This window comes from Thamnophis sirtalis, unplaced genomic scaffold, assembly GCF_051295495.1.
Source record: "Thamnophis sirtalis isolate CommonGarterSnake01/CBP01778 unplaced genomic scaffold, rThaSir2_p1.2 scaffold_3, whole genome shotgun sequence".
In the NCBI taxonomy this organism is placed as follows: Eukaryota; Metazoa; Chordata; class Lepidosauria; order Squamata; family Natricidae; genus Thamnophis; species Thamnophis sirtalis.
This window is the reverse complement of record NW_028261383.1, coordinates 37140182-37162499: the sequence shown is the minus strand read 5'-3', so window position 1 is coordinate 37162499 and position 22318 is coordinate 37140182. Positions and strand designations below refer to the sequence as shown.

At 44.1% G+C, this 22318-nt stretch overlaps 1 protein-coding gene across 1 annotated transcript in view; it reads right to left on the bottom strand.

Annotated features, from left to right (window-relative positions):
* LAMB2 (laminin subunit beta 2) overlaps positions 1-11572 on the bottom strand; it is a 76869-nt gene extending 65297 nt beyond the window's left edge. Inside the window, exon 1 of the mRNA XM_087708711.1 lies at positions 11289-11572. Coding sequence (XP_087564837.1) covers positions 11289-11346 — 58 coding nt within the window. The 5' untranslated portion in view covers positions 11347-11572. The remainder of the gene's footprint in view (positions 1-11288) is intronic.
* Between the last annotated feature and the right edge of the window lie 10746 nt (positions 11573-22318).

The window sequence follows — 22318 nt, the reverse complement described above, 5'->3', positions numbered from 1 at the left end:
ATCAGGATCCAAATGACAAGCAAAGAATAAGATTCTATTAGAAGTATTTGGATTTGTTAAAAGCAAAGTCTGAGCTTCAGGTTAACACAAAACAGTGGTTTTCCAACTGAAAAATGATTGGAAGAGAAACTTTTTCCACTGCATAATTATTCAAGAGCAAATTACTGGATCAGGGCATTATCTGTTTAGTATCCATCAAAAAAGAAATCTCAGATCTGGAGATAAAAGTTAGTTAAACAAAAAAAAATATTTTTAAGATATACTAGATTTCCCCAAAGAATGTATTTGAAATTTTGGACCTCATTACACATATCAAAGAAATTTGCAGGCTTACTGACCCATATGAAATGTGATTGCTTGCTATTATTTTAGAACAGTGTATTAATGTATGTAAAGATGCTTACGGGAAAATCTCTAAATGTTCATGATGTTGGCGTGATGTTGAACTATGTATTTAAACATTGGAATCTGACTCTTTATCAGGAATTGTGGTTGTATCAACCATGGCAGATGGCTAAAATAATTATATTGAGAAATTGGAATAGTGATATTAATCCAGATGCTAAGGGATTATTGTCAGAAATTGCGATTGATTTTTTAGTGATTATGTGTGCGCAGCACAGAACAGGCAAAGCAGCCTCTGGCTCTGCTCCCTTCTTCACCAGCTGTTCCTCTTCCTTGATTCCATTGTGTCGTAAAGTCAATCAGAATAGAGCTGGAAGGGACCTTGGAGGTCTTCTAGTCCAACCCCCTGCTCAAGAAGGAAACTCTATACCATTTCAGACAAGAAGCTGTCCAGTCTCTTCTTAAAACCCTCCAGTGTTGGAGCATCCACAACTTCTGAAGGCAAGTCATTCCACCAATTAATTGTCCTCACTGTTAGGAAGTTTCTCCTTAATCCCAGGTTGCTTCCTTCTCTCCTTGATTAGTTTCCATCCATTGGTACTTATCCTGCCCTCTGATGCTTTGGAAAACAAGTTGACTCCCTCCTCTTTGTGGCAACCCTTCAAATACTGGAATACTGCTATCCTGTCACCCCTGGTCCTTCTTTTCTCTAATCCTAAAACCCAACTGCCTTAAAAGCTTTTGAAATTAATAAAGCCCAAAATAAACAACACAAGTTGAATAAAATGAAAGTATCACTACTAATAGAACGAAGTTGCCGAAAACATTTGAGAGGAGGGGACAGATTTAGGAATTCCCTTCTCTTCCTTCTCCTCTCCTTCCCTTCTCCTCCTCTCTTCTCCTCTCCTTCCCTTCATTTCCTTTCCCTATATGAAGGTAGCCTTCAGCTTACAACCCCACCTCAGCCCACCATTTCTGTTGTTAAGCAAGACAGTTGCTAAGTGAATTCTGACCCATTTTACGACCTTTCTGGCCATAATTATTAATTGAATCACTGCAGTTGTCAAGTTAGTAACACGGTTGTTAATTGACTCTGGCTTCTCCATTGACTTTGCTACTCAGAAGGTTGCAAAAGGGGATCACATGACCCCGGGACATTGCAACCGCCATAAATATGAGACGGTTGCCAAGTGTCCGAATTCCATTCATGTGACTGGGGGGAGGCTGTAATGGTTGTCAGAAACATCCATAAGTCACATTTTTCAGTACCACTGTAACTTTGAACGGACACTAAACAAACTGTTGTAAGTTGAGATTTACCTGTAGTCCAGTGGTGGGATTTAATTTTTTTTTCCTATTGGTTCTGTGGGCGAAGCTTGGTGGGCGTGGCAGGGGAAGGATACTGCAAAATCTCCATTTCCTCCCGATCAGCTGGGACTCTGGAGGCAGAGAATAGATGGAGGCGGGGCCAGGCAGAGGTGGTATTTACCAGCTCTCCAAGCTACTCAACATTTCCACCACCCGTTCTCCAGAACTGGTCAGAACCTCCTGAATAACACCTCTGCTGTAGTTGCTAATACAATACAATAGCAGAGTTGGAAGGGACCTTGGAGGTCTTCTAGTCCAACCTCTTGCTTAGACAGGAAACCCTATACCATTTCAGACAAATTGTGATCCAATCTCTTCTTAAAGACTTCAAGCGTTGGGGCATTCACAACTTCTGGAGGCAAGCTATTCCACTGATTAATTGTTCTGTCAGGAAATTCCTCCTCAGTTCTAAGTTGCTTCTCTCCTTGATTAGTTTCCACCCATTGCTTCTTGTTCTACCCTCAGGTGCTTTGGAGAATAATTTGACTCCCTCTTCTTTGTGGCAACCCCTGAGATAGTGGAACCCTGCTATCATGTCTCCCCTAGTTCTTCTTTTCATTAAACTAGACATACCCAGTTCCAGCAACCTTTCTTCATATGTTTTAGTCTCCAGTCCCCAATCACTGATCTGCAGATTCCTTCCTGTTATGAGCTGAGGCACAGTGAAGGCCCGAGCTGGCAATAGCACTATATAGCTACATTATTTCACCTAGCATACTATTTCACTGTTATGTTATTCCAGACTCCTACTAGTTTCCTGAAAGAGCTATCTATCTCCAGCTCTTTAGGGAGCAAAAAGCAGAATGGCACCATTCAGAAAATGACCAGAAGTGACCACAAAATCGTGGTCACGTTCAACTTGAAAACCCAGCCTGTTTTCTCCTGTTTCCCACCATGAACACCTAACTTTGGCTCCCATGTGAAGGCTGGTAAAACCTAACAGTTTTTCCACATCATAAAGCTAGCACTGGATGGTGTGGGAATAAGGGAATTTTTTCCCTTTTTAATACTATCTCTATAGCTAAAAATAAATTAAGCTTAAAGTTGGGCAGAAGACGCAGAAAACATCATGGGAACAAAGTGGAAAATTGCTACACAGGCAGTCCTCAACTGTTCAAAGTTATAACTTGTCACCCCTTAGGAAGTGGACAAGGCCATGGGAGCGATGAGTGCCTCCACCTGCTTACTGGACCCGTGCCCCTCCTGGCTGGTCTCGACCAGCAGGGAGGCGACACGAGGCTGGCTCCAGGCGATTACCAACGCATCTTTGCAGGAGGGGTCTTTCCTGCAACCACTAAAGGAAGCGGTGGTGAGACCCCTCCTCAAGAAGCCTTCCCTGGATCCACTCGTCCTGAAAAACTACCGTCCTGTCTCCAACCTTCCTTTTCTAGGGAAGGTTGTTGAGAAGGTGGTGGCGCTTTAACTCCGACGGACTTTGAATGAAGCGGATTATCTGGATTCCTTTCAGTCTGGTTTCAGGCCTGGGTACAGCACTGAAACCGCTTTGGTCACACTCATCGATTATCTCTGGCGGGCTAGGGATAGAGGGCACTTCTCTATCCTGGTGCTTCTTGACCTCTCAGCGGCTTTCGATACCATCGACCATGGTATCATTCTACGACGTCTGAAGGAGGTGAGAGTGAGAGGCACCGTTTTACGGTGGTTCTCCTCTTACCTCTCCGGTAGGTCGCAGTCGGTGTTGGTCGGGGGACAGAGGTCGACCTCTAGGCCCCTCAAATGTGGGTTGCTGCAGGGTTCGGTCCTGTCCCCCCTCCTATTCAACATCTACATGAAGCTGCTGGGTGAGATCATATGACGGCACGGGATAAAGTACCATCAATATGCAGATGATACACAATTGTATCTATCTGCCCTGTGCCAGCTCAGTGTAGCGGCAGACGTGATGTGCCGATGCCTGGAAGCTGTCAGGATCTGGATGGGGATGAACAAATTGGTACTCAATCCCGATAAGACTGAGTGACTTTGGATGTTGCCCCCGAAGGACAGTTCAGACAGTCCGTCCTTGATCCTGGGAGGTGAAAATTTATACCCCTCAGAGAGGGCCCGCAATTTGGGGGTCCTCCTGGATTCGCAGCTGACACTGGAACACCATCTGTCGGCTGTGACCAGGGGGGGCTTTCCCCAGGTTCGCCTGGTACACCAATTGCGGCCTTACTTGGACAGGGGGGCACTTCAAACGGTCACTCAGGCCCTTGTTACCTCAAGGCTCGATTATTGCAATGCGCTCTACATGGGGCTACCCTTGAAAAGCGTTCGGAGACTACAGCTAGTCCAGAATGCAGCCACGCAAGCAATATTGGGTGTACCGAGATACACCCATATTACACCTGTCCTCCGCGAGCTGCACTGGCTGCCAATTGGTCTCCGGACGCAATTCAAGGTGTTGGTTATTACCTTTAAAGCCCTACATGGCTTAGGACCAGACTATCTGCGAGACCGCCTACTGCCATACACCTCCCAACGGCTGATAAGATCCCACAGGGTGGGCCTCCGGAGGAGAGCCTTCTCTGTGGCTGCTCCGACCCTGTAGAATTAGCTACCCCCAGAGGTCCAGACCTTACCCACTCTCATGGCCTTCATGAAAGCCGTTAAAACCTGGCCATTCTGGCAGGCCTGGGGCTGTTGACCTTAGTGTTAAGGGCCAGCCCTGATTAAAACGTATGTGTGTTGTGAATTTTAAACTATCTTTTATGTTTTTTGCTTTTCTTCTTTTTTTTTGTTTGTTTGTTGTAAGCTGCCCGGAGTCCTCCAGGATTGGGCGGCCTATAAATTTAATAAATGAAATAAATGAAATACTCTCCATCCCGCCTCCCCCCCCCACGCCTTTCGATACATGGCTGCATTTTTGGACACTTGGCAACTGGTCTGCATTTACAGTCATTTGCAGAATCCTGCAGTTATGTGACCACAATTTACAAAGTTTTTGGGGGGAAAAAGGGGGGGACACATTTATTTCCAGTTGTCATTAAAAACTCTCCACGGCTAATGATGGGTTTGGTTAATGACCAGGGGCATTCAATTAATGATCATCAGAAAACAAGGATGTAAAACTGAATCATTTGTGTGATAACATGCTATTCGGATTTATGGCCATAATTGCCAGGCTCCATTACGGTCACAAGTCAAGGACCACTGTGTTTCCCTTTTGCTGTGGAAGTGGCACACCCTGGGGCACTTAAACTAGATGTCTGAAGAAAAGGAAGGATTTAATAATAATTCTTTATTGTCAGTGCACAACATATATACAATGAGATTGGTTGAGCTATCTCAGTGCAACACCACCACCACCCCCGCAAGACAATACAACTTACAGCGAAGTCAAAAAGAAAAAATATTCGTAACCCAATAAATCATATTAACAAACACCCAATCCCATTACACCAGTGTGAACATGTTACATGTTGTGCCGGCTCTGCAAGTCCACCGTACTACTTAGTTATGATATTATTTCACTTTCAGGAGTCTGACGGCCCATGGATAAAAACTGTTCTTTAGCCTGTTTGTGTGGCTGGCTATGCTTCTATATCTCCTTCCCGATGGTAGGAGGGTAAAGAAGTGCTGACCGGGTGTAAGCCGTTTAGAACAGGGGGGGGGCTTCCTACTAGTTCGGCCCAGTTTGGCGGGCAGGGTCGCTGGAACCGGCAGCGACCCAGGCCTGCTGCCACGCCTCCAAACTGGCTCTCCTGGCGCTGCCATCTTGGGGGGGGGGTTGCTTCTGCGCATGCGCAGAATAATTTTTATTGCAGTGTACATGTGTGCAGAGCGCGCATCAAACGCATGCGAGCCCACAAGCAAACCGGCAGTAGTGCCTGCCAGAACCCACCCCTGGTTTAGAAGTCTAACACCACCTCTGAAAGTAAAAGAAGACCAATAAAAACAGCAGAGTAGGTAGAGCTAAATAATTCAACAAAATTCACTACATGTGTAATCAAAAAATAAATAAATGTATGGCTCAATTCTTTGTATATTTACCAAGTGGTGATTTTCTGGAGGCTAAATGGAAATGATTTCCAGGTAACTGTGTATGTTATTTTTCCCTGGAACCAGAGTGTTTTATTGACTGCGTAATACCAAAATTAAAGAAAACTCATCTTCAATGCATTCTATTTCTTACTAGGAAAGAAGTATTTTTCCCCGGACTCCTGAAGAAATAGTTTATGGAAAGAATACCTGTTTTACTGTAATATTTTTTTTTACAGGGTCTTCCTGTAAATACAGTTTATTTTCTATTGGATGTGCTGCTTTAACTTTTTTCTTCTTTCTTGACAATATACAGGGAGCGATTGGCAAACACTCCACAGTCTTATGCATTCCATAGCACTTGGCCCCGAGTCAAGTTTTGTTTTTAACTTAAATATGCCTAACCCACCCACCCCCCACCAAATAACATCCATCATCACATACCATCATACCAGAGATGTCTTTCTCAGTCTAATGGGGGAAGAGAGGGAGAAGAAGGAGCCAAATCATTTTGTTCCGAACCAAAGTTCCCTCCAAATACAAAAAAAATATTAATTCTGCTGCATCTAAGCACATTTTAATGATGCTTTGGGCTTGCATGAAGACAGAACAAGGGTGGTCTTCAGTCTGGCTGTTTATTATTCGGATTTAAGAGATGCTTTTCAAATTGTTCTCTTCCCCCTCATTTTATCTTTAGAAAGAAAGCCTGAGGTTTTAATACAAGACTCCGATGAATTGAAACTCTATGTCTTAAGCAGATGTGAACTGAAAAACTGCCTTGGATAAAAGTTTACAAGAGCGCCACTCAAAATGTTCCTTAAAAAAAAAAAGCAATAAATATATAAACATCCAGAGACTGGGGCGGTAGTTAAGGCACCAAGCTACAAATTGGGAGATAGTGAATTCTAATCCCGCATTAAACAAGAAGTCAGCTGGGTGACTTTGGGTCCGTCAGAATCTCTCAGCTCTTGGAAGAAGAAGCAGAGGTGGTCTTCAGCTGGTGGCGAAGAGCCGAGGTGGCGCAGTGGTTAAATGCAGCACTGCAGGCTACTTCAGCTGACTGCAGTTCTGCAGTTCGGCTGTTCAAATCTCACCGGCTCAGGGTTGACTCAGCCTTCCATCCTTCCGAGGTGGGTAAAATGAGGACCCGGATTGTTGTTGGGGGCAATATGCTGACTCTGTAAACCGCTTAGAGAGGGCTGAAAGCCCTATGAAGCGGTATATAAGTCTAACTGCTATTGGTTCAGACTGGTTCAGCCAAATCAGTAGCGGAAATCCTATTGCTGTCTTATTTAGGCATGTTTTTGAGGCTGGTCGCATGCACGGAAGGCCAGGCACATGTGCATGGCGAACCGGTGGTAACAAAATGTAAAACCCATTGGTGAGAAGAAGCCAAGGGAAAACCACTGAATTTTGCAAGAAAACTTCTGGAACTAGTCCAGGCCATCTCCAGGAGTCAAAACTGACTTGAAAGCAATACAGGTTGTCCTCAACTTACTATCACAATGGAGCCCAAAATTTCTATTGCTGAACAAGATAGTTGTTAAGTGAGTTGTGACCCATTTTACAACCTTTTTTTGCCACCGTGGTTAAGTCATTCACTATAGGTGTTAAATGAATCATGCTGTTGTTAAGTGAATCTGACTTTCCCCATTGACTTTGCTTGTTAGAACCCGGCTGGAAAGGTTACAAATGGTGATCACATGATCCTGGAAGAGTGCAACTGTCATAAATTACAGGTAGTCCTCGACTTACGATCACAATTGAGCCCAACATTTATGTTGTTAAGTGAGACATTTGTTAAGTGAGTTTTGCCCCATTTTACGACTTTTCTTGCCACAGTTATTAAACGCATCACTTCAGTTGATAAGTTAGTAACCTAGTTGTTAAGTGAATCTGAGTTCCCCGTTGACTTTGCTTGTAAGAAGGGCGCAAAAGGAGATCACATGATCCTGGGACGCAGAAAATAAATATTTATGACCCGTTTGGTCATTGAGGGCCAAACATCTGAATATTGATCACATGATCATGGGGATGCGGCAAAGGTCGTAACTATGAAAAATGGTCATGTCACATTTTTCAGTGCCTTTGTAACTTTGAACAGTCACTAAATGAACTGTTATAAGTCAAGGACTACCCGTAAATAACAGTTGTCATGGACCCAAATTTCGATCGTGGGGATGCTGCAACAGTCATTGTGTGAAACCTGGTTATATTTTCGCCATCACTTTCCATGAGGCTGTAACTTCAAACGGTCACTAAATGAATTGTTGGAGGTCAAGGACTACCTGTAATCAATCCAGAGCTGGATTTAAATCAATTTGGTTTGGGGTGAGTGAGTCGCATTCCCCATCTGCGAAACGAAGCTCAAGGCTATTTGATGTTACAGTGAGAAGAAGGTGGAGGACAGATTCCAACATGCTCTGAAAATTCAAGAACTGACAGTAGCTTTTTGTCATCACGATCCTCCATCTATCTATGCTCTGCCCCAGAGAAGCTGCTATTCGGTGATCCTCACACAGACAGCACACTTGGCCCTAAAGGATTCTAGCGGATCTTCCAGACCAAGGCTTCCTTCTTCCAGATCCTTTATCCTTCCACCTGTTTCTATGGCTCAATGCAAGGGTGGGGCTGGAAAAGAGAAATGTCAAAGCTCCCCTCCCCTCCTCTTTCTTTAGGCCTGAGAGCGGAAGCTGCAGCACTGCCAGAAATAACCCTAGCGGGGATTGGCTCTGTTGACCGGCCAGCCTGGCCCTGGGCCAGGGACGTGGGGGCTGAGTTGTATTTGTGAACGATGGCTGAGTTTCAGAGAACGCCTGCCCTCTCAAGAGGCTGCGGCGGGGAAGCGATGGCACAGCCTCAAGCAGGGATCACCATCGTGTGAGTGGGGGGGTCCCGCTGGATGCCACGGGCATGACTTTCTGTCCACCCTACCCAGGCTTTTCCTGCAGGATGGCATGCAAAGCATTCTTCCAATCCACCTGCTTCTTCTAAATCCCGTCCCCCGTCCCCCCCTCCAAGCAGGGACGTCTCAGCTGCCAGGGAGGTGCGGCAAGTGGGAGCTTTCCATCTCCCCACCAGCCTCTCGCATCGCGATGCTGCTTCCAGGCAGCCGGCCAACTCCCTGAGCCTCAAATCCTCTGGAGCCAAAACTTCAAAGGGAATCGGGAACAAAGGCTCCAGCTGGTGGAAATGGGTGTGAAGCTTCCCCACAACCAAGGTTGGTTAGAAATCAGGAATGCACAGACCACACACTCCAAAGTGGATTCCAAAGGCATTGCGGGGGGGGGGGGGGATAGATACGAAGATACGGAGGTTAAAGTGATCGACAGATTGAAAACAGGTAGCCGATAGACCCACCTCCAAAACAAGGACGAATAGGCTGAAAAACAACTTCTATCCCAGGACAATAACCATACTTAATCCTATGGTATAGTACAAAATCAGGTTTTCAATTTCAATTATATAGAATGTAAAGGATGTATGTTTGTGTTTTCATTTTTATAGTTATAATGTACAATGAAGACGGCATTTAATTTCAATGTACCATGTACAATAACAATAAAGTAAACTAACTAACACGATTATTTAATGGATAATAGCTGGATTACAACTCTCAGAATTGATAGGTAGTCTGGAAGTCAAAATTTTGACTCGAGAAAAGTTACTACAGTTAGGGAAGCTTCCATAAACTCGCATTCACAAGTATAAAACTCTGATCCCGCTGGTAAGGATGCACCATAAATGAGTCTCTCCCAATTATTAATACAAGGACTGAATCAAGGCGATCCAGGAATAAAAATCTACATGCCATGTGCCATTTATAGGTAAGGGGAGGCTTTCTTCCCTGCTCCTATGACAGACGGTGCTTCTTGATATTTATCTTCACAGAGGATATGATGCAAGCCCTTTGGCTCTCAGCAACAGCATCTCCAGTCCGGCACTTACTTCAATATCTCCCTCACTCCTTGAGAGTTTCTCCTGCGCAAATAGTCATAGTACCAAAATGCTGGTTATCAGAGCAGGGGTGTGGGGGAATCAGGCAGTCGGGCTTTCATATCACAGCATTCGGAAAGGGCTACTTGTTGATTTTCTGCCCTCTGCGCAATGTGAAGGCAGGCCAGCCTATTCAGAGTAAAAGTGGCCATTCCCAACCCAGAACATTAAATCCCAGCCTTAGAATAATGGTTCTCAATCTGTGACTTGTATACCCCCAGGGAAGCCACAATGTTGTCACAAAGGGTCCGTAAAAGCTTGAAGAAATGTTATGATTTAAATTTTGAGTTAAGTCTTGGGGTGTCCGTGGCCACAAAAGTTATTTTAAGGGGGTCCGTGGTGAAGGAAAGGTTGAGAACTTAGAAGACTACAATGCTTGACTTACAAATTTATTTGCTGACCGTTTGAAATTACAACGGCACTGAAAAAAAAGTGACTTAAGACCATTTTTTTTACCCAGAGTCATGTGATTTCCCCCCTTTTGTGGCCTTCTGACCAGCAACGTCAATGGGGATGTTACGTTGGTAACATGGTTGTCACAACCATGTTACTAACTTAACAACTGAAGTGATTCACTTAACAAATGTGGCAAGGAGTCACAAAACGGGGCAAAGCTCACTTAACAAATTTCTCACTCAGCAACAGAAATGTGGGGCTCAATTGGGATTGTAAATTGAGGGCTATAGTTGCGGCACCCCCACCTTTATTCATCCCCCAAATAGAGGGATCACTCTCCTATTGGCATCTCACCCCCCCTCCCCCCATAGACACCTACACTATTTGGAGCAGATTGCTACACTGAAACTCCCAAAGCTGGACTCAAAACCCTTTGGTGTGCCTTCCTGTGGACAGGACAGGAGATATCTCCCTGAGACCCCAAGGCCCTACTCAATGGGGCCTGAAAACCCCAGGAAAGAAAAACGAAAACCTGAAACCACATTGGCACTATTGCACCCCAATGCTTTTGCCTCTGCTCCTTCCTCTCTCCTCCCTAGCTAGAATACCCTACACCACCATGCTTGAAATTTTGGGCTTAGACAATCTAGAACTACACCGCCTAGGGTCGGATTTAAGCGTAGTACACAAAATTATCCACTACAACATCCTACCGGTCAATGACTACTCCAGCTTCAACTGCAACAATACAAGAGCACGCAACAGATACAAACTCAATGTAAACCGCTCCAAACTCAATTTTAGAAAATAGGACTTCAGCAACAGAGTGATCTATGCCTGGAATGCTCTACCTGACTACTGTTACATCCTCAAACCCCCATAACTTTAACCTTAGACTGTCTACTATTGACCTCATCCCATTCCTAAGAGGGGCATATATAAGCACACCATCGTCCCTGTATTACAGTCCCCATTTATTGGTCCCCATTTCATTCAGACTCATGTTTATTCTTATACCTATTATCTTGTAAACGATTGACACATCAAATCAAACAATAATCCGGAGCTTGCACCCTCCTCTCTTCCAGTGTGGAAGCAACTCTTCCCACCAACCGGCATGTCCGGCGGGGTTTGACAGGCCAAGCCGGCGGCGGTTCCCTCATCTCCGAGAGGGAGCAGAGGTGGACGCGAGGAAGACTCACCTGCCAGGAGGAAAGCCCACACTCTGATGCCCGGTGCCGTCGGCCTGGACGGAGCCATGGCGAGAAGAGCTGATCCACAGGCGGCAGCCAAAAGATGATGCTAGGAAGGGGAACCCAAGGCGGAGATCCTGAGGGCAGGGCAGGGTGGCCCAGCCTTTTGCTTCGCCCAGGCGGCGCCTCTGCAGGGTCACCCGTTTTTTTTTCCCTTCTGCGTCCCACCAGCAGCCGCTGCTCACTCCCCACGGGCGCTCACCTTCCCCCGCGCTGCGGGGAAATAAAATAGCAGCTCGTTTCACGCCGCCCTCACGGCTGATCCAAACATTAAAACTTGGTCGGAAAAAGTTAGCCACAGGGCCGAAGGAAAAGCGCGGGACGGATTCTGCTGGGATCCGGGGGGTGGGGTGGGGTATATGCGTGCCCGAAAGCGCAAAGGAGGCCCGTGCGCGTTTGCAAACTCGGTCTGCACCGTCCTAAGTTTGGAAAACTCCGCCGGGACCCCCGAAGGTTTGTTTATTTGTTGGCTGCATGCCAGGGGAGGTGCTGCTAAGCCCTTTGCGGCTGAAAATATTTACTTCAAGTTCAGTGTCAGCAATTAATTTTTTTTTAAAGCGACACGGCTTTGCCGATTTAAAATCTTTCTCTCCCTCCCACCGCCCGCCCTGCAGGTTTTCAAGCAGAAAACGGCATGGATACCACTGTCCTGAGAAGCAGGCTGGATTCTGACATGTCAATTATTATTGGCATCTCCAAAACGTGGCCCCCATTTACTTAGCAAATTGTCAGGCTGGGAGGGTTTTTATTTCCGAAGATCCAGGGTGCTCATATGATTATATCTGAATTGTATATATATTTGGCCAGCAATTTTCAATGTACAGTAGTCAGTGCCGGATTTAGATGAAAAGAGGCCCTAGGCTATTCCACTTACGAGGCTCTTTCACCTCCCATTTTTAAGTTTGTAAATTACATGAGAGACAATAAAATACATCATTACTGTGATATATATCAATATATATCAATATATATAGCTGGCCTCCCGACCGCAAAGGCAGCGAGACCAGCCGCCTCCCCTGCTGCGCTCAGCTGCCCGGTTCGGCCCCCTTGCCCTCCCCTGCCTGGCCGCTGGTGGGCTCTGCGTCGACGGGGTGGCTACTGGGAGCGGCCGCGCCTCTCGCCCGACCGCCGGTGCCGGGAACGTGGACAGGCTCCCCAACTGCTGCGGCGCTGGAACGATCTTAACCAATACATTTTTATGTTTGTTTATTAGTCATATGCGTAGAATTTCTCCTTATTTTCGGTTCGGTTCTGTTTTAGTGTTCACTGTTTTTAGAATAGTGTAATTTTAATTTTGCTAACAATTTGAATGTAGGCCCCTCTTGATCTTGAGGCCCTAGGCTGAAGCCTAGTTAGCCTATAGGAAAATCTGGCCTTGACAGTAGTGTTTTAAAGCCATTTGTGATAATTAGCTTTTCTGCATAGTTACAGTAAAGGAAGTGGTGTTTGTAAGGAATTACTTGAAATTAATAGAAGCAGCTCAAATGGATTACTGTGATACAGGTAGTCCTTGACTTACAACAGTTCATTTAGTGACCATTCAAAGTCACGACAGGACTGAAAAAAGTGACATGACCGTTTTTCACAATTGCAACCTTTGCAGCGCCCACAGGGTCATGCGATCAAAATTCAGATGCTTGGTAACTGGTTCATACTTATGAGCAATGGTGAAATTTAAATTTTTTTTAACTACTGGTTCTGTGGGTGTGGCTTTGTGGGCATAGCAGGGGGAGGATCCTGCAAAATCCCCATTCCCACCCCACTCCTGGGGCCAGCCAGAGATGGTATATGCGGGTTCTCTGAACTACTCAAAATTTCCATTACCGATTCTCCAGAACCTGCTGAATTTCACCCCTGCTTATGACCATTGCTATGCCCCAAAATCATGTGAACAGGTTTTGTAACTTTTTGACAAGCAAAATCAATGAGGAAGCCAGATTCACTTAACAACCATGTTATTAGCTTATCAATTGCAGTTAACAATTGTGGCCAAAAAAGGCCATAAAATGGGGCAAAACTCAACAAATGTCTCACTTAACAGAATTTTTGGTTTCAATTGTGGTCGTAAGTCGAGGACTACCTGTATTGGCATATCGTGAAGATGCAGGTTTTTGAAAAGTTGGACGGTGGTCTTTGCTGGTTGGTAAAATGTTGCTTGGTTAAGAAAATTCAGAAAAGGAGCAGGTTCAAGAATAACATTGTGAGCCAAATCTTCTCTGGTTTCTTGGCTTGTGGCAGGCATTGTACAAACACAAAAGGATTTCTTCTCTAAACATGAAAAGATAAACTTGTGGCAGTTCAAATACTAACACATTTATTCTGTTGTGGGCTTGCATGGATTACATTACTTTCAAAAGCTCATTCAGAATAAATAAATCAGTGTTTAAAGTGCTGTGGGGTTTTGTTTTGCTTTTGCAACAGATTAATAGCCACTCTTAAAAGTCACACTACTTTGACTAATTTGTACAAGGACATTGAATAGAGGGGCTGTATCCATCTGTTGGTTCTTTGATATGGTATCTCAATGGGACTTCCATGTTTGGGGCACCTGGCTATTGAAACTGGAATTTAACTACGGGTGGACTATATTGGCACAGTGGTTAGAGTCAGTGGTGAAATTCAATTTTTTTTACTACCGGTTCTGTGGGCGTGACTTGGTGGGCGTGGCAGGGGAAGGATACTGCAAGATCTCCATTCCCACCCACTCCAGGGGAAGGATACTGCAAGATCTCCATTCCCACACACTCCAGGGGAAGGATACTGCAAGATCACCATTCCCACCCACTCCAGGGGAAGGATACTGCAAGATCTCCATTCCCACACACTCCAGGGGAAGGATACTGCAAGATCACCATTCCCACCCACTCCAGGGGAAGGATACTGCAAGATCTCCATTCCCACACACTCCAGGGGAAGGATACTGCAAGATCACCATTCCCACCCACTCCAGGGGAAGGATACTGCAAGATCTCCATTCCCACCCAACTCTGGGGCCAGCCAGAGTGGTATATGCCAGTTCTCTGAACTACTCAAAATTCCCGCTACCGGTTCTCCAAAACCTGCTGAATTTCACTCCTAGTTAGAGTGCAGTATTGCAGGCTAACCCTACCCACTGCCAGTAGTTCGATCCTGATGGGCTCAAGGTTGACTCAGCCTTCCATCCTTTTGAGGTCAGTAAAATGGGAAACCAGATTGTTGGGGCAAAATGATGATTCCGTAAACTGCTTAGGGAATGCTGCAAAGCACTATGAAGTGGTATCCAAGTCTAAGTGCTAGTCAGTGGTGGGATTCAAATAATTTAACAACCGGTTCTCTGCCCTAATGACCAGCTTGGTAGGCGTGGCTCAATGGTCGTGACCTGGTGGGTGTGGCCAATGCAACATCACTCATGTCAATGGGCACTTCACCTTAGTTGTTACGATGTAATAAGGGTTAACCGGAGAGGCAGTTTCTGTAAGCAGGGCAATAAAGATTAGGCTAGAAACAACACCAGATTGCTTCCTTCCTGCCTTCCTTACAGGATTAGCCCTGTAAAGTGGGAAAAAAACCAAATGAGATTTCTTCCAACAACCGGTTCTCCAAACTGCTTAGAAAGTTAACAACCGGTTCTCCCGGATAGGTGCAAGCTGGCTGAATCCCATCACTGGTGCTAGTGCTATTGCTGTATTCTTTGAGAATCAGTTTGTATCCATTGTAAAAAAAAACACATATTCCTCAGATGGATACCACACGAAGAATTAAGTGTGAAATGTCTGCGTTCACTCAATTTTTCTGGAGTTTAGGCCTAGAGTCTGTCCCCACTGCTGAGCAGAAGTGCTGTACTATACATCTATTCTTAAGATGGTAGAAAACTCCCCAGCATCACATTTTTGGACTGCCAATCCCTTCTTATTTCTACTGCATTTCACGTCATAGGGTGAGGACAAAGTTAGGACCATGTCATAGCAACATGATAAAGTTGCCCAGTCTAGACACTTAAGATTCTAAGTGATGCATATGCATTATAAAATAAAATGAGAATTCTGTTAAAATCCAGACAACCAGGAAATCCCAATTCTATCCCTTTCTCGATGGGAAACCCAATAATCTCAGCCCTAAAGTCTGAAGAAAAAGTCAAGTTTAGACTGCCTTTTTGAAGGCCAAAAAAGTTGGGGTCAGCTCTATCCCTGAGGAGATCTGGAATGATTTACAGACAAGCACAGCAGAAAATGTCGCACCTTTTGGGTCCCATCAAATAGGATTGTTTCACGAAAGGATCTAAAGCATGGCCACTCAGGCGTGTAGGACAGACATCTTATATGTAAGATGGGAAGCTATATAAATCTTTCAAACAAATGCAGTTGTAGCTCCCAGGTGGTTTTCAAGGGCAGCCAGAGGTAGCGTTCACTGTAGTAATCCAGCCAGGAGGTGACTAAGATGTGACAGTGAGCAGGTCCTCCCAATCCATGGTGCAACTAGCACACAATATGAAATTGTGCAAAGCATCTTTCTGACAGCTGCCACCTGCTCTTCATAATGCTGCGTGTGTAATGGTGTGTTTGTGCCATGGTTATGTACAAGTGAAAAAAGAGACTCTATTATGATCTGATTAGTAATCCTCCTGAACAGACGCGGTGGCTCAGTAGGTAAGACAGTGAGCTTGTTGATCAAAAACGTCGGCAGTTCGGTGGTTCGAATCCCTAGTACCGCTTAATGGAGTGAGCTCCCATTACTTTTCCCAGCTTCTGCCAACCTAGCAGTTCAAAAGCATGTAAAAGATGCAAGTAGAAAAATAGGGACCAACTTTGGTGAGAAGGTAACAGTGTTCCGTGCACCTTCAGTGTTTAGTTATGCCGGCCACATGACCACGGAGACATCTTCAGACAGCACTGGCTCTTCAGCTTAGAAACAGAGATGAGCACTGCCCCTTAGAGTCGGGAACAACTAGCACATATGTGCAAGGAGAACGTTTAGTAATTCTCTTAGTGTTGCTTTTCTTCTGAATTGTTGTCTTAACCACACACACACACACACACACACACACACACACACATCAAAATTTTGGGGAAAGGATCCACAGGTGGACAGGCTTGTATTTGAAATGATATGACCAAAGACATCAGGTAGATTTACCTAACACAAATCGATAGAGACACGTTGTTTATAACCCGTGCATTGGGTAGCAGATTATAATCCTTTTTTAAAAATGTAATGAATGCTAAGTATTTTCTGCCAATATGTTTATAAGTATTAAAGTATTCTGAAACACTGCAGAAGGGTGCCATTTCTGATTCAAAGGAACATTATGCAGTTAGATTTTTTTTGGGGGGGGGGCTTTTGTAGGTGGCAACAGGTGAGATTTAAATCAGTAAGAAGTGGCTGTTTTACACCAAACAGATCTTTATGACAACTGATATTTTCACAAGGAACACTCACACAGGGGTGGGATTCAGCTGCTTCATATCGGTTCGGTTGAACGGGTAGCTCCAACGATCAACTGGGGAGTGAATCGTTTCGTTCCGATGATCAAATGGGTTTGCCCTCCCGCCCTTGCACTTTACTTACCGATAGCCTCTCAGTTGATTCAGTCGCTCCTCAGCTGTGTTACTCCCCAGAAGTAACATGGAAGATAAGTTTTGTTAAAACTTTGTACACCAAACAGCACGCAATCACCGAGCTGGTTGTTAATGCAATACAATATAATAGCAGAGTTGGAAGGGACCTTGGAGGTCTTCTAGTCCAACCCCCTGCCTAGGCAGGAAACCCTATACCGTTTCAGACAAATGGCTATCCAACATCTTCTTAAAGACTTCCAGTGTTGGGGCATTCACAACTTCTGGAGGCAAGCTGTTCCACTGATTAATTGTTCTGTCAGAAAATTTCTCCTCAGTTCTAAGTTGCTTCTCTCCTTGATTAGTTTCCACCCATTGCTTCTTGTTCTGCCCTCAGGTGCTTTGGAGAATAGTTTGACTCCCTCTTCTTTGTGGTAACCCCTGAGATATTGGAACACTGCTATCATGTCTCCCCTAGTCCTTCTTTTCCTTAAACTAGACATACTCAGTTCCTGCAACCGTTCTTCATATGTTTTAGTCTCCAGTCCCCTAATCATCTTTGTTGCTCTTCTCTGCACTCTTTTTAGAATCTCCACATTTTTTCTACATTGTGGCGACCAAAACTGACTGCAGTATTCCAAGTGTGGCCTTACCAAGGAAATATAAAGTGGTATTAGCACTTCACATGATCTTGATTCTATCCCTCTGTTTATGCAGCCTAGAACTGTTTTGGCTTTTTGGCAGCTGCTGCACACTGCTGGCTCATATTTAAATGGTTGTCCACTAGAACTCCAAGATCCCTCTCACAGTTACTACTATTGAGCAAGGTACCACCTATACTGTACCTGTGCATTTTGTTTTTCTTGCCTAAATATAGAACCTTATTCTTTTCACCATTGAATTTCATTTTGTTAGATAGTGTCCAATGTTCAAGTTTGTTAAACTGACAGGATCCCACCACTGACACTCAGGAACAGTTAGTCCTCGACTCACAACCATTCATTCAGTGAGTGTTTGAAGTTACACCAGCACTGAAAAAAAGTGACTTAAAACCCTCCTCGCACCTACACAATTGTAGCACCCCTACAGTCACATGATCAGAATTTGGGCACTTGGCAACCAGCATGTATTTATGATGGTTGCAGCATCCTTTGGGTCACCTGATTGCAACCTTTTCCATCGGGAAGCCGGATTTACTTAACAATGGCATAATTCACGTAACAACTGCAGTGATTCTCTTAACAACAGCAGCAAAATGGCTGATACAATCAGGCATGACTCATTTAACAACTGCCGTGCTTACCAATGGAAATTCTGATCCAGTGGTTGAGGACTATCCTTAGTCAGGCTCTTTTTTTCTCATTTATAGCCCCCATGTCACTATCCCGGATGGAGAATAAAATCAGTAAGACAGTCACACTAAAAGAAGTGCAATAACCCTGAGAGCATGGAAAATCAGCTGCAATACCAGTTGCAATTTATGGATTTAAGAGGGGGGAGGTACACATGCTTGGAAGAAAGCCATGGTTTGTCTGGAACTGCTCTTTTAGCCACACGATGATGAGACTCCAATTAGTAGGACACACAAATTCAACCAACCCTCCTGGATAAATAAGACTGCCATTTTGCTTTTAATCGCAGCCAGTTATTTCTGGGAAGTTTACAAATTAGACATGAACATAAACTTCTCAGTGTAATGTCCGTAATGATTAATGCTACCCCAGAACGTGGATATTAATTTTAGCCATGGTACAACCATATAGCAATTCAATTTATAGAACTGAGAACTGTTGCTCGTAACAGTTTGATATGGGCTGTTCTCAACCCATATGAATGTTCATGAAATATTGCTGGATTTCTCTATTCTATTCCAGTATTTTGTTTCCATAGTGAGGATTTAAAAATGTCTTCCTCGGAGTATTGTTATTATGGCAGACAACTAAAAGCCTCATTGAAGCCTCTAAATGTCAATTTACGGTGTTTTATGGTGCTTTAAAATTGTTTTAAACATAATTGCAAAGTGGTGAGCGCAGACTTACAAGGGAAGGGGACACATCCTTATATGAACAGCAAAATTTTCTTTGACACGTGTAAGAATGTATCTTTGCTTTTTTAAAAAAAGACTCAGTTATCTAAGATTGTATAAGATGCTCAACATATACTAAGAAAAAATGATTTTCCTTCTTAATGGTACCATAGTAAGAAGGCCTATTTGTGGTCATAAACCTGTCCTGAAATGCAACAATCTACAGTATTTTTCAGATCTTTCTTATCTCCAATTCTCGGAGAGTTTGGCCAAGGAACAATCTGGATATATACTTAAAAAATTAAATTGTAAGGATAATCAGGAATTTAAGAAAACCACATGAAGATATTAAATTTAAGGGCTGGTAAATCTCCATTTTAGAATTGGGTAGTTAGTTATTCCATTGTCCAAGGATATATTTTGGGCTTGGACAACCTAGAACTAGGGTCTGACCTAAGCGTAGTACACAAAATTGTCTGCTACAATGTCCTACCTGCCAATGACTACTTCAACTTCAACCGCAATAATACAGGAGCACACAATAGATACAAACTCAAGGTAAACTGCTCCAAACTCGATTGCAGAAAATACGACTTCAGCAACAGAGTGATCTATGCCTGGAATGCACCACCTGACTCTGTTGTTACATCCTCAAACCCCCATAACTTTAACCTTAAACTGTCTACTGTTGACCTCTCTCCATTCCTAAGAGGTAAGTAGGGGCGGTGCATAAGCATATCGGCATGCCTAACGTCCCTATCCTACTGTCCCCATTTATTTGTACCTATTTCCTGTGTTCTTATTCCTGTTTATTCTTATTCCTGTTATCTTGTACATGAGTGACAAACTAAATAAATAAATAAATCTCACTCACAGGCTAGTATGCGTTGAGAATAAAATCATGGTTTCCTGTCACAAAAGGACATGTTTGTGTCATGCATGGCTGCAAATGTGGGGAAAATAATTTTTCTTTTCCATCAAGTCCACGCATTATGCTCTGATTCTCTAGACAGCATGCCTGTAAGTTTTCCAAAGACTATGTAACTCCGAATCGGAAATGTCTAAGAATTAAAATCATTTTTTTTTCTACAGGAAAAATAACACTCAGGAAGCGGGAGGGACGGGCTGATTTCCCTTTTTTTTTTCTAAGCTGACCTCCTCGGATGTTCTCAGAAATGTAACTCTCCATTTCTGAATTTCACCTCCAGACTCTGCAAGGGAAGAGCAAGGTGCAGGGAGAGGACCTGCTCCAGTTGTTAGAGATAAAGCACAACAAAACTCTTCCACAACTAGGTTGTTATGTTGCCCTGGCATTTCAAAAAGAGAAGGGATTGTCTGCATTCCAGTTTGTCAGTTTAGTTCCACTTCCTACGGCTCCAAACTCAAAAATTCAGTCTCTACAGCTGTTCCATAGGTGTATAATCTGGTTTTAAATGATCTTCCACACATAGACGGCTGGCTAGTATATAATCTGTACTAGTTGACTTGCCAGTGGCATGTCTGCCTATTCCTTAATACGGTACCCATTTTTCTGCCTCCTCCGTGCAGTGGGTGGACAGACTCCCATCCCTGCTAAGGAGAGAGCGAGAGCAGGCTCCAGCTTTTCTCATGCACAAAGTGGGCTGGCCTTCCAGACGGACTGGAATGTGCTTTTCCTAGCTTGCTGCTTTTCATGCAGAGAGCTGAGTGGAGTTCTGAATTCTCTAAAGCAAGTTAGGCGTGTCTCCCCCTCCTTTTTACGTGAAGTGTCCCCCCGTCCTCCCGCTTTTGAGAGATCTTTATACTGGCAACCGAAGATTCCAGAAAAGGACCTTCTCCTTGGAGGGTACAAAATGAAAAACATCTATTAAGTTCCGCCGGTGCTGGTTGTTAACTGCTGTGATGCTGTACGATGGGAAGGGACAGCACAACAAAGTTTCTCCACCCAAAGCCAAGGGCTATTTGTCAAAACATGCACTGCGCATCCAATGGACCCAACAGTCTGGACTGGTCCGATCCTGCCTGCTTCAATCAGCTGATTCATTCTAAAAGGGCAAATCTTATTTCCAGCCATAGAATGTATCTTGTTTCTAGTGTCGATCTAGGAATAAGCCTTTAGGCATTGCTTCGGGAGACATACTGTAGATACTTCCCTTCATCTGCCAAGCTCTGTGAATTTCGGCAAGTCGTTTCCAGATACAGCTATGTGTTGTGAGGAAAACAAATTCAGGGTTACCTGATACAAAGGCTGTTTATCTATTTTGTGAACTAGGAACATTTAGAATCTTGGCCAGTATTTCTTAGCTGGAAAATAAGAACTAATTCCTTTCGATCAATTGATCAATCATCTCTCTCTCTCTCTCTCTCTCTCTCTCTCTCTGTGTGTGTGTGTGTGTGTGTGTGTCTGTCTGTCTGTCTCTCTCTGTCTCTCTCTCTCTCTGTGTGTGTGTGTGTCTGTCTGTCTCTCTGTGTGTCTGTCTGTCTGTCTCTTTCCCTCTCCCTCTCTCTCCCCCCTTTGCCTCTCTCTCTCTCTCTCGCTCTGTTTCTGTCTGTCTGCCTCTCTCTGTCTCTGTTTCTCTCTCTCTGTGTGTGTCTGTCTGTCTCTGTGTGTTTGTGTGTGTGTGTCTGTCTGTCTCTGTCTGTGTCTGTCTTTCTCTCTGTCTCTCTCCCTCTCTCTCCCCCTTTGCCTCTCTCTCTCTCTCACTCTCTCTCTCTCTCGCTCTGTTTCCCTCCCTCTGTCTCTCTCTAATAATTAATAATAATATAGTGACAGACTGAAGCAACAACATACTGGATATATCCCTATGATGTAGTTATTGCTGTAGGTATTTTTTATTATAAAAACACATTTTTATTGATAAAATTTAGCGAAGTATGAGCACAGATGAATGAGCATGAAAAATCAAATCATTGCCATGCAGGTTAGGTGACAGATTTCATTTGCCTCAAATTTATCCAACCTGTTGAGAAACAGATGAAAAAGTATCACTGTATCCTAATTGGGTGTGTGTGTGTGTGTTAGACTTTTGTATGGCATTGAAGACTTCTTATAACACATCTCTTTTTCCTTTCTAGCTTATAAGTCAACAATGGGAGAAACTACCACAAAAACACATTGTTTTTTCTTTCTCTTACAGGTAGTCCTTGATTTACAACCATTCGTTTAGCAACCATTCAAAATTACAACAGCCACTGAAAAAAAGCGACTTGCAACCGATCCTCATATTTACTGTATAACCCAACAAGCATTCCCACAGTCCTATCTGTGATCTGAATTTGGGTGCTTGGCAACCGGCATGCATTTACAATGATGGCAACATCCCAGGAACATGTGATTATCATTTGCGATCTTCCCAGATGACTTCTGAGCAGCAAAATTAGTGGGGGAAGCTGGATTCATTTCTCGGGGGCAAAAAAGGTTGTAAAATCACTTCGATACTGCC